Source organism: Rhinoderma darwinii, chromosome 11 (assembly GCF_050947455.1).
Source record: "Rhinoderma darwinii isolate aRhiDar2 chromosome 11, aRhiDar2.hap1, whole genome shotgun sequence".
NCBI lineage: Eukaryota > Metazoa > Chordata > Amphibia > Anura > Rhinodermatidae > Rhinoderma > Rhinoderma darwinii.
In genome coordinates, this window is record NC_134697.1 from 50,277,469 (window position 1) to 50,289,877 (window position 12,409).

The 12,409-nt window shown below is 43.8% G+C and overlaps 1 protein-coding gene across 3 annotated transcripts in view; it reads left to right on the top strand.

The window, feature by feature from the left end:
• The first annotated feature begins 1,186 nt into the window (after window positions 1–1,186).
• Window positions 1,187–12,409, top strand: part of LOC142663116 (solute carrier family 22 member 15-like) — a 164,581-nt gene continuing 153,358 nt past the window's right edge. Inside the window, exon 1 of one of the 3 annotated variants that reach the window (XR_012851044.1) lies at window positions 1,187–1,436. Coding sequence is in view for 1 of the 3 variants with exons in the window: in XM_075841420.1 (XP_075697535.1) it covers window positions 1,353–1,436 (84 nt within the window). In the remaining 2 variants the exon portion in view is untranslated. Of the gene's footprint in view, window positions 1,456–12,409 lie in introns of all 3 variants that reach the window. The other 2 variants (XM_075841420.1, XM_075841421.1) reach the window with 2 other exon arrangements.

Sequence of the window (12,409 nt, forward strand, 5' to 3'; positions counted from 1 at the left end):
TTTGTTACAGGTTTTTAAATTAACTTTAGACGTCTGTATTGTGAGCGCCGCGCATGGTACTCACTGTCCAGGGTGCTGAAAGAGTTCCTGACGATCAGTGCAGCCCCTTCTCTCTATCCAGGACTGATCGTTTAACTGTTTCAGCACCCTGGACAGTGACTATCCCCTGACGTCGCCTAGCAACGCTCCCGTAATTACGGGTGCACACACGTAGCCACTCGTAATTGCGGGAGCCCCATAGACTTCTATGGGCCTGCCTGTGCCGTAATTATGGCCTGAAATAGAACATGCGATATATTTTTCAACGGCACGGGCACCTTCCCGTAAGCATAAGGGGAGGTACCCATGGCCAGTAGAAGTCTATGGGCCCGTAATTACGGCCGTTTTTACGTTCGTGTGCATGAGGCCTAAAAGTGTTTTTATTGTGTAAAAGTGGAACATAAAAACCTATACATAGTTGGTATCGCCGTAATTGTACCGACCCAAAGAATAAAGATGTCATTTACATAGTGAACGGCGTAAATTTAAAACGCAAAAAACAATGATGAAACAGCTGGGTTTTTTCAATTCCCTTCCAAGAAATTTAATAAAAGTTAATCAATATATTGTTTGTATCCAAAAATAGCGCCATTGAAAAATTCAACTCGTTTCGCAAAATGCAAGCCCTCATACGGCTATGTCGATGGACAAAATAAAAAAGTTATGACTCCTGGAGTGCGACAATAAAAAAACGAAAAAGAATGCCTGGTCTTTAAGGGGTTAAACATCTTCGACTGGGACATGTCAGAAAACATTACTGGGGAGGGTCTGTGCCCACAACCCATCACTAGAACGAATGGGGGCATGGCACTCTCCGGCCTGGTGCCCAGACGGTTCCATATCTCCAAGTTTGTAATAAGAAATATGTCAGTCACTGCACTGGGAGTGTAAGAAGCATAAGAAACATAAGGAGATAAAGTAGACCACACGGGCAGACATTTTGTCAGGGAGCCTCTCCTCAGACTGACACGGCTGCTGACACACGACACTGCCTTCTATTGAACTGCTACTGTAGACCATCAGCCCGCGCTCTACCCGACTGTGACTATCGCTCTCTACTAATGTCAACACGACCGGGAGTCACGCGGCCCCATACCCCAGCCAATCAGATACGACTGCCTAGCGACAAGCTGTGACGTGTTTTACAACTTACGGCAATAAAAATGCTTGTTGAAGTGAAAGCGAGGCTTGACCCGCACGGCAGATTTTTGGACGTGGTTCAACGATTGCGATGTAGACACGTCACCCCATAACACGGTGACGTCAGAGGTTGACATGTGACGCTGCGGCGTAATTCTTTTAGGTGACAGCAGATGGACGTAGATCAGGCATTTCTCTCAGTCGGGGAGTTCGGCTGGTGCCAGAAGAGGCTGACAGGGTTCCTAGTACTGCTGCAGGTTGGTCCTGTCATGGAGGGTGCGTGGGCCACCACAAGTATTCCCAGTAGCATCACTATCAGGCAATACTGCGACTTTTTGCATGTCATTTATGTTGCATGATGCAACTTTGTGCGATTTCTGTCTCCCCCTGATAGAAATGAATGGGAATGTCTCCCACCGCTGGTTATCACTTCACTGGGAAGTCAGGCGCCTTGCAATTTTCTCAATCGGATTGTATTGATGTGCATGAAGTAATAGTCATAAGTGACAAGCGGCATAACTCCAATCTACTGGCGGGATGTTCCACTGCAGGGTCCTTCCCCCTTCGGCTGCAGTGTAAGGCCCCATTCACAGGAGCGTATCAGATTCACGAGCGAATCTGGTCCGTGTGTGTTGCGTTATGCATCAGTGTGCTTTACGAGTGGCACGCGTTATTCACGCATTCGCAAAGCACATTTTTTTTTCTACACGGGTGTGCAGTGTGTGGTTTTCACGCACCCATAGACTTCAATGGGCGCGTAGGTGCGTAAAAACGCCCCAATATAGGACATGCAGTGAGTTTCACGCAGCGGATTTTCGCTGCGTGAAAACTCACGCATGTGCGAACGACCCCATTGAAATAAATTTCCATGCGCAGCACACGGACGTGATTCACGCTCGTGTGAATGAGCCCTAACTGTGTTAGGTGATGCAATGTTTCTTTGAAGAACAATGGAGTCTCCATTCATTACCGTGGAGTGTGATATTGTGTCACGTAGCCCTCGACTATATAATGACACCGAACGCACAGCTACGCAAAGCAATGGCACCCTGTATTCCTCACACCTCATTTCATTGGATTGTTCTATTGTGGCCGATATATCCAAACGCCTGATGTAAACTAATCGTAGCCCCCCAGCCAGCCCTTTCCCGTATAATACGGCTGTTTCTCTACCTACGTATGCTTTGCATTTCACACACTGTGTTCATACATAATCCGGCGGCAGTGTGGCATGCTCCAAAGGGTGCCGTATGTATGGAGAATAGCTTCGCACGTATTCCACCCAATGGAGCATTGTAGCCTCCAAGCCGTGGGCACATATCATGTATGGCAGCACACATAGTCCCTATGGTTCTGGATTGCAGAGCCGTAATCCCTGTGTGTGCCACTGAAATGCTTCTAGAAGGGATTACATTTGTAACATGGCATGCCATGGAACGTGGCACGATTTGTATTAAGGATCAAAAACAAAAACCATCCTTGTGTTCCTGTATGAAATCTGAAGCATACGGAGCTAGAATATGGGCATCAAATTCCAGATCTGTACAACATGGATCTGTAATATAGTCGTCTGCCTTGTTCTGGCGCTAGTAACCTATGCATTACGCGCCGGATTTCACCGACCTTATAATTGAGTTCTAATGTAGTGCCACTATATCGTTCAATGGTGCAGTATTGTGCTGCACAAAAGTCCACTGCAACTTTTAGCAGTTGGGCCGCAGATTGCAGTTTAGATCACTCCTATCATCTGGTTTTTAAGGTTGACTTGTAGCCAAGGCCTAATGTGTGCTGAGCGATGAACTCCCGTAGTGTCCTGAGGACACGAATTAAAGCCGGACCCAACTCCTCAGTGATTCAGGGAGCTGCTAAATTAAAGTTTCTGTCACATGAATCATTCATAGACTCTTCTCTCTTCTATTTATAGACAAAGCTGATAACTCTTTATCCCACTCCGCTTTATGACAAGCTGTGAAACACTGGTGCTGCTGCTGCAGAATCTCTTGGGGCACTTCACATCCCTCATGTTTTCTGCACTGGGGAAAGCATAAGATAAAAAATAAACAATTACAAGTGATCCCAACTGTTTTAGTGCTGGAGAAACCAAAGTTTTTCTATGGAGACATGAGAAATATCTAGATGTGTTAAAAATGCCAGAGGCAGCGAGGACTACACTGGCAGTCTGAAGAAAAGGATCAAAGCCATTTATGCAAAAAGTGCGCACAGTGTGGTCAAAATAATAAGCACGATGTGAATCCGCTAATGTGGAAAACAGTCGTGTGATTAAAGAAGAAAAACCCTTAACAATATACATGTAGAACTATCCTCTGTCATCTCACACCGCTGGAAATATTAATGCAAATATTTTAATGTTTCTTGTTTGATTTCCAGACGGTTTCTGACATTATTTTAATCTGCTCTTAGGCTTTATTCAGACGAACGGGAAAAACGTCCGTGCAACGCGCGTGATTTGCACGCGCGTTGCACGGACCTATATTAGTCTATGGGGCCGTGCAGAAATGTCCGTGATTTTTACTCAGCGTGAGTCCGCTGAAAAAAAGTCACGACATGTCCGTTCATTTGAATTCAATGGGTGCGTGAAAACCACGCATGTCGCACGGAAGCACTTCCGTGGGACAAGCGTGATTCGCGCAACAGCTGTCAAAAGGATGAATGAAAACAGAAAAGCACCACGTGCTTTTCTGTTTACAAACATCCAAATGGAGTGTCATAATGATGGCGGCTGCGCGAAAAGCATGCAGCCGCGCATCATATGATGCTGCCTCACGGAGCAGGTAAGTGGTTTTTGCGTGCGCAAAAACGCCACGCTCGTGTGAGTGAGGCCTTAGTCCCAAGAAACCATTTAATGTAAGTTATTTTACAGCATCTGGTAAACATATACATATTTTTTTAGGAAATTGCTTAAAGAGGCTCTGTCACCACATTATAAGTGCTGTATCTCCTACATAAGGAGATCGGCGCTATAATGTAGGTGACAGCAGTGCTTTTTATTTAAAAAAACGATCTATTTTTACCACGTTATTAGCCATTTTAGCTTTATGCTAATTCGTTTCTTAATTCCCAACTGGGCGTGTTTTTACTTTAGACCAAGTGGGCGTTGTACAGGGGAGTGTATGACGCTGACCAATCAGTGACTAATCAGCGTCATGCACTTCTCTCCATTCATTTCCTCAGCGCATAGGGATCCTGCTAGATCACTATGTGCTGTCTTATACTGACACATTAACGTTACTGAAGTGAATAGACATTCCTTCCAGCCAGGACGGGAGGTCTATTCACAATCCCGACACTTCATTAACGTTTCTGTGGTACTTACAGCAGAGCAAGCGTAATCTCGCAAGATCACACTGTAAATGACAGGTTACAGGGAGATTACGCTTGCTCTGCTGTAAGTACCAAACAAACGTTAACAAAGTGGCGTTAACAAATGAATGGAGAGGAGTGCATGATGCCGATTGGTCCGCGTCATACACTCCTCCGTACAACGCCCATTTGGTCGAAAGTAAAAATACGCCCACTTGGGCATTAAGCAACTCATTAGCATAAACCAAAATCGCTCCTAACGTTGTGAAAAAAGATCGTTTTTTTAAAAAATAAAAAGCATTACTGTCACCTACATTATAGCGCTGATCTCCTTATATAGGGGATAGGGCACTTATAATGTGGTGACAGAGCCTCTTTAAGGCTGGATTCACATGTTCACTGTGGTTTTTGTTGGTTTTTTTTTGTTCAAAAACGCTGCAGCGTATGTTAATTTAAAGTCAATAGGGAATTATAGGAAAGGCTATATACATTTCATTTTGGTTTGTGGTGTTTTTGGGGGTCAAATCCCTTCCTGCTCTGTGTATGGCGTTTTTCCCCCTAGGATTCTCTGTAGGACTTCAAAAAGGACTGGAAAAATGCATGTACAGTTCCTTGCAAAAAGTATACACACCCTCTGTGTTTTTTTCTATTTTGTTTCATTGCAACCTGGAATTAAACTGGATTTTATATAATGGACCTGACAAAATAGTTACAATGGAATGAAAAAATACCCTGTAAAAAAAAAACAAACTGAAAGTTGTGAGTGCATATGTATTCACCCCCTTTGGTATGAAACTCCGAAATAAGGTCTGGTCAAACCAATTAACTTCAGAAGTCACATAAATAGTAGAGTAAGGTCCCCCCATGTGCAACTAAACTGTCACATGACGTCCATATAAATAAACCTGTTCTGAAGACTAAGCAATCAACATGAAGACCGCGGAGCTCTCCAAACAGGTCAGGGATAAAGTGGAGAAAAATAGATCAAGGTTGGGTTGGAAGACCAAATATCCCAAACTTTGTCACACCCCACAGAGTACCATTAGATCCATTATAACAAAGTGGAAAACAGATGGCACAACTACAAACCTGACTACAATTCCTTCATGAATTTTGAGGCCGATTTTGATATGCCTGTGCTTTTTATTTCTGCCAAGCGAAAAACGTCCCCGGAAATGAGTGCCGCTGTTTTTTTCTGCCTCCCATTTATTTCAATAGGAGGTCAGAAGTGGAAGCCATGGCAAAACAGGAAATGCAACTTTTTTCCCCCCGCGAGTGGCCAGAAGCCACGCAGGAAAAAACGTCTCTGCCTCCCATTGAAATCAATGGGAGTGATTTCGGTCATTTTTTGGTGCTGATTCCGATGTGGTTTCCGCGTTGAAATCAGGCGAAGCAACTGTGTGAACTCACCCTTAGCCGTACACTACACAGAGTGGGGATTTATGGAACTATCTAGAAAAAAAGCCATTGCTTAAAGAAAACACATTTTGAGTTTGTCGAATGGCATGTGGTAGATTCCCCAAACACTTGGAAGAAGGTTCCCTGGTCAGATGAGACAAAAATTTTACTTTTTGGCCATCATGGGAAACCATATGTGAGGTGCAAACCCAACACTTCCCGTCACCCCAAGAACGCCATTCCCAGTGAAGCACGGTGGTGGCATCATCATGCTGGGGAGACGCTTTTCATCAGCAGGGACTGGAAAACTGATTGAAGGAAAGATGGATGGCAGTCAATACAGGAAAGTTCTTGAGGAAAACTGGTCTGTCTGCTAGAGATTTGAGACTGGGACAGAGGTTCACCAGGACAATGACCATAAACATACTGCTGAAGCTGCACTGGAGAGGTTAATGGGTAAACCATGTAAATGTCTTGGAATGGCCGAGTCATCATGTGAAGACTTTGTACGCACCATAACTTGGAGGAGTTTGGCATTTTTTCCCATTTTTCCAGGCAAAACGGCTACGTGTCTAGATGTGCTAAACTAAGGCTATGTTCATACGCTTAGCAAAAAAAGTCTGAAAATACTGAGCTTTTTTCAAGGGAAAACAGCTACTGATTTTCAGCCGGTTTTTAATGAAACTCAAGTTTTTCGCTGCGTTTATTTTTTAAGGCTGTTTTTGGAGCTGTTTTTCTATAGTCAATGAAATACGGCTCCGAAAACAGCTCAAGAAGTTACATGCACTTCTATTTCACGGGCGTTTTTTTACGCAGCCATTTTTCAACACAGCCGCGTAAAAAAAGCCCTATTGGAACAGAACGCAGTTTTTCCCATTGAAATCAATGGGCAAATGTTTGGAGGAGTTCTGCTTCCGATTTTTCGGCTGTTTCCGGCCCGAATAATGGCCTAAAATAAGCCGTGTGAACATAACCTAATAGAGAAATATCCCAAGAGACTTACATCTGTAATTGCAGCAGAAGGTTCTCCACAAAGTATTGACTTTCAGGGGGTGAAAACTTCTACACATTCGACTTTTCTGTTCTTCGTCACATTGTAGCCATGTTGTAAATAAAAGGGCACATCCCTCAAAATATCCATTTTAACTCATGGTTGTAATGCAACAAAACCGGAAAAACAGCAGGGGGGGGGGATACTTTCGTAAGTCCCGGTACGAAATGACACTAAATAAAAACACCAACACCAAAAATGCATTTAAAAAGACTATTAAAAAAACAGATGTTGCATTTAAGCGTCTTACTGCCTGGGGTTTGGGGACATTTTTCACCGCTGGCAGCCGGGACAATTTTCACTCTTTTGACACATACAAATAAAACCTAAATCACAAAATAAAAAATCATACTAAACCCTCATGCTGTATCTATATATTTTTGATGCCCGATACATTGTCAAAATGCCAGCACTTTATACACACAGGCACCATCATCTAATCTTAGATACGTCCTTTGCTACTGAAGTGCCTTCCTGTCAGGACGTATGAAATACGCCCTCGGCAGGGAAAGAGTTAAATAGCGCTGGCATTTTATTACGATATCTGACAAAAACCCTGTGTGAAGGAGGCCAAAGGCTGGATTTACTCTGGTTTGTGTAGTTTTTTCCAAATACAGCAGGCTCTGGGTATGATGTTATTTCTATATTATTTTCAGACAGAAAAAAGCATATACATAGAAATTACACTGAATGAAAAACGCCACCAAAAAGGCCATAAAAATGCATGTTGCCTTTTAAGACTGCGTTCACATCTGCGTCAGGGCGGATCCGGTGCCAATGGTTTCTGTTAGTCTCCGTTGTGCAGGGGTGCCGTGGGAACATAGCCTAAAGCTTTTCATTCTTTGTAAATTGTTCTATAGGAGAGGTGGGAACACCCTAAATTGTTGCTCTGCCCATGGACATTATATTTGTAGTACATGTGGGTGTAAAGAGATGGGTCCAGCTCCTGGAACCTCCGGCGATCAGCTGCTATTGCCTGAGGAATATCCCGTTGGCCATGCAGCCGATGTAGAGGAAATGTAATATGACACGCCAAGTGTCCAAGTGGAAAAAATGTCTGTTTTCACAAATTTACCGTTTATTATAATAAATTTGCACTTAAATAATGTCTTAAAATGGGTTATATACAGTACATAATAAATGATCTGTACATAACTCTGCTGGAAGAAATCCAGGCACGATGGCGACTACAAAATAATCTGACTACTGGGTCTCGCACTCTGCCCTATATCTCTTTGGCAGCTTCTGGCTCTATCTGTCGAAGTTGAGGGGTCATAGATCGCTCCTTTCAGATGAAGAGTGCTTTGATCGTAGTAGAGGGGATACCCAGGAATGACCTGTTAATCACAAGGGCAAAGGGAGGGGGTTTGTATCTTGATGATTGGAGGAAAGGGGGAGCTTCTAAAAAAACATGGTTGGGGGACTGTTGTGTCTACTGGTGGAATGGGGGACTGTTTTAACTATAGGGGAAAAGGGAGGGGCGTTGCTGTGTGTCCACGATGAATTTGCTTTTTGTAGGGTAATATATCATGGACATGACTACTAGAGGGCAGTTAGGGAGGTACTGCTGTGACTGCTGAAAGGGGGGCAGACGCCTTTAGGAGAAGGCTCCAGTTGTAACTACTGGGGAAAGTTGGAATGAAGACCTGCTTCCTTATACAGTGTTTAGATTGAGCGAAGAGAGGTAAAAGATTTCTTTTTGAACAAGATCTGAGGTTGTTTTTTTTTTTGTTTTTTTTAACTTTTTCCCAGGGCTAGAACAACCCATTTAAGGCCTCATGCACACATCCTTCACCATTTTCACGTCCATTTAAAACTGATCCTTGTGTCCGTTGTGACATCCGTGTGGTTTTTGTTGTCTCTCCGCGTCCGTTCCGTTGTTCCGTTTTAAACGGATGCTGTGCTTCAGTTTGTCTTCCATGAAATCCAGTTTGTATTCCACGGATCCATGAAAAACGGACGGCACACGGATGCCTTCCGTGTGCCGTTTGTTTTTTTGACAGACCCATAGACTTCAATGGGCCCCACGGTCACTGAATGACGGACAAAAGTAGGACATGCTCTACTTTTGACGGAACGGACGAACGGAACCGTCAAAACAACGGAAGTGTGCATGGCCCCATAGAAATGAATGTCAGGGTCCTATCGGTTAAAAAAACGGATAGCACCCTGAAGAAAATAACTGAAGTGGGCATGAGGCCTAAAGCTGGTCTTGGTAGTCCTGCACACACTTGGGAAATGTGAGCACTGCTGTATTTGTATTCTCTGAGAACCCCTTCTAAATCGTCAGTCACATGTTGGTTTGTGTTCAAGAATCCTCAAATCTCTGTGGACTTTATTCAGAATTAATCTTCTTATGAATGGTTTCTGGATTGAAAAGACAATTTTTTTTTTTTTTTTTTAAATTCCAATTGCACCAGAAAGACACATTCTCTGACAGACTCCTCCACCGTAAATTGGAAGTACACTCTGCACGGAAAGGCAGGGTAGGAACAAAGGACGCTGCTGTGACTGCACAGGGACCCTTCATAACGTGTCATTTAATGCCATTCACAATGAGTCTATGGCTTCAGATGTGTTGCATTATGTTAAATGACGAATTGGCATTTTGCAAGCATATTTTGGGTCCCTGATGGGAAAATTAAATGCATAATGGTAGACCTATAATAACTCTATGATGAATGTTCTCGCAGAAAGATGGGAAAGAATATTGTTACAATATATTAAAAGAATGCAATTTTTAAAAACAGATTTATTATAAAGCATCAAAGCTGGGATGTTGTAAACTTTTGTGCATCAAGTGTGTTTTCGGGCATTTTTCAGAAATGAGCGAGGAGGTGTCCTCATATTATGCCAATACAAAGGGCTATAATAAGAATGTGTTCTGTCCTTGCCATGTTCCTGTATTCATGATTGCCATTTTTATTTCTCCTGTTTCTGTTATTCTGCGGCTGAGGTCTTTAAACTTGCCTTTTCATTAAGTTGCTGATGAATGATAGCACAATTTTTGATTGTACTATTGTTATCATTATCTGCTGTATTAATTATAAACGATTGAACGTAGAGAGTATGAATTGTGTTATAGACAACCTTTTGGAAAATACCCTCGTGGGACGCATGTTGTGGTAATAGAGGGACTCGCCCCATTAGCCAGAGTAGCCCCAAGTTCGGCTCTCAAGTGCTGTGGATGACCACCAGAGGCATAACTAGAAATTGCTGGGCCCCATAGCAAACTTTTTGTCACGATGCGGGGTGTGGACCCACGGGGCTGTACCATGTAGCGGGATGGCAGCTGGCCAAACAGGTAAAGTACAGATTCAATAGTTCAGAGAGGATACCTGAAGCAACGTAGACCGTAGCAAGGCAGACACGTCTGGGACCAGGCTGTGGGTAGATGTCAGGTGTGGCGCCAGCAGAACAGACGTGGCACATAGCACAATACGGCAACAGCTCAGCACTATAACAGGATAGCACGGAAACCGGATGCAGGAAAAGGGTACACTGGGAAACTGGAAGACACTAGGAGACCATTAGCAAGACAAACTTTGGGAAACAAACCGAGCTCTGGCAAGGAACAAGAGGGCAGAGCCCCTTTTATAGCCCAGGTATCCGTCTCGGTATCCGGAAGTGAGTGCTGGCGCCTCACAGGAGGACGACGCTGCACACAAGTCAGATGTCCATGGCCACGGCCATCGAAGGGTAAGTCAGAACGACGGGCCGTGGCTATAGACGTTACACTTTTGAATGCCCCACCGAGCTTTAACTAACAGACCTCAAAAGTAATTTAGATCAGACAAATTCAGACCCACGTCCTGACCCCACCATTTTCTTACTGCACCTTGCTCCCATGTTCACTTCTAGGGGCCGTGGTACACAGGGTCCTGCCACTGTCCAGCATCAGACCTCTGTATGGCTTCCCCAAGAGGGGAAGAGGACACTGAAGTGATTACTGTGTGTTATCTATTGCATCAAATCCAATAGATAACAGCTGGAGCTCGGTCTCTTGAGTTCACATTCCCCATAGCAATCGTTATAGTTATGCCCCTGATGACCACCACCATCGTCCACTTGTCAGTGAACACCCCTGGCTTTAAAGGAGTGCAGTAGATTTCTTCATTTCCCTGCAGGGAAACACAGTGAAAATAAACACAGTGAAAACTGATTTTGGGGAATTCTGCTTTCGTGTGGAGGACCCGAATTCTAGAAAAGGGCTTGTTAAAAAGAGACAACCCTAGTTCATGCCCAATTATGGAATTTTATAGGGTTATCAATAAAAGTTTATTGTGGAGGGCGTTGATACAATAGAGGGATAATAGGGCATATTTACTAATACTAATGCAGCACCCAGTGGTAAACCAGTATGTAATCTAGCTGGTTGAAGAATACGTATTTCCTGAGCTGGTCATTGCCACTTCTCCGTGTGGAAAAAGTGTGTTTTTTTTGGGTTTTTTTTCTAAATAAGTTGCACTTCATGTACATTTTAAATCAATAGTGTGAGGGAAAAAAAATGGTGCAAGTCTAAACGCCCTTCTTTTCAATGCAAGTGCATATATATATCACCCTTTCATACCAGTCATGCCTCCAAAGAGGAACCTTGCATTTTGCAACAGGAATCTTTCGTCTAAGCGCATGGCTGCTGCCCAAGCTGCTGGAATCTCTCAACAGAACCGTGCCCGTGGATTTCAGCCTTCTCATAAATTGAACCCCTTTCAGACCAGTCACGCCTCCAAAAAGGAACCCTGCATATTAGTAGGAAATTAAGTTTTTAACCGCGCACACACACACACACACACACACACACACACACACACACACACACACACACACACACACACACACACACACACACACACACGACAAACAAATGGACCAGTGTGAAACCGGGGAACTCTGCTATTCTATTTAATAAAAGTGAATGTCTGTCGTCATCTATAGACATCCAAACGCCTGAACTATTTGACCCCAAATTTAGCACATAGGTACAGCGGGTGTTCAGGAAGGTTTTTGTAAAGATCCCGACCTTGCTGCTGTTCTGTTATCTGCCATTATCACATGATCACGATCCAATACTATAAAAGCAAATACAGACATTTGCTTTTATAGTAAAGATGTTTTTATCTGGCAGTGCACTTTACAAGATAATTCTAGATGGGAAGGTACAGGGGAGCCGTTACCCATAGCAACCAATCAGATTACTGATAGGCAGGAGGAAAGCTGCATTACTAGCTGCAGAGACTCCTCTTGCCCAACTGCAAGCTGATCAAATGCATCTTACTGCTGCTTGAGCTTCTGAAACTCCTCAGCAAACTCAGCCCCGGCTGGCTCAGCAACAGATCAGGCAGGTGATTCTTAGAAGCGCAGAGACTCCTGCCAGAACCCAGGCCAGAAAGCAAGCTGATAGAGCACATCATGATGTTCAGCGTGCTAATGAGTGGGCTTTCATGCATGATGCTGCTTTTC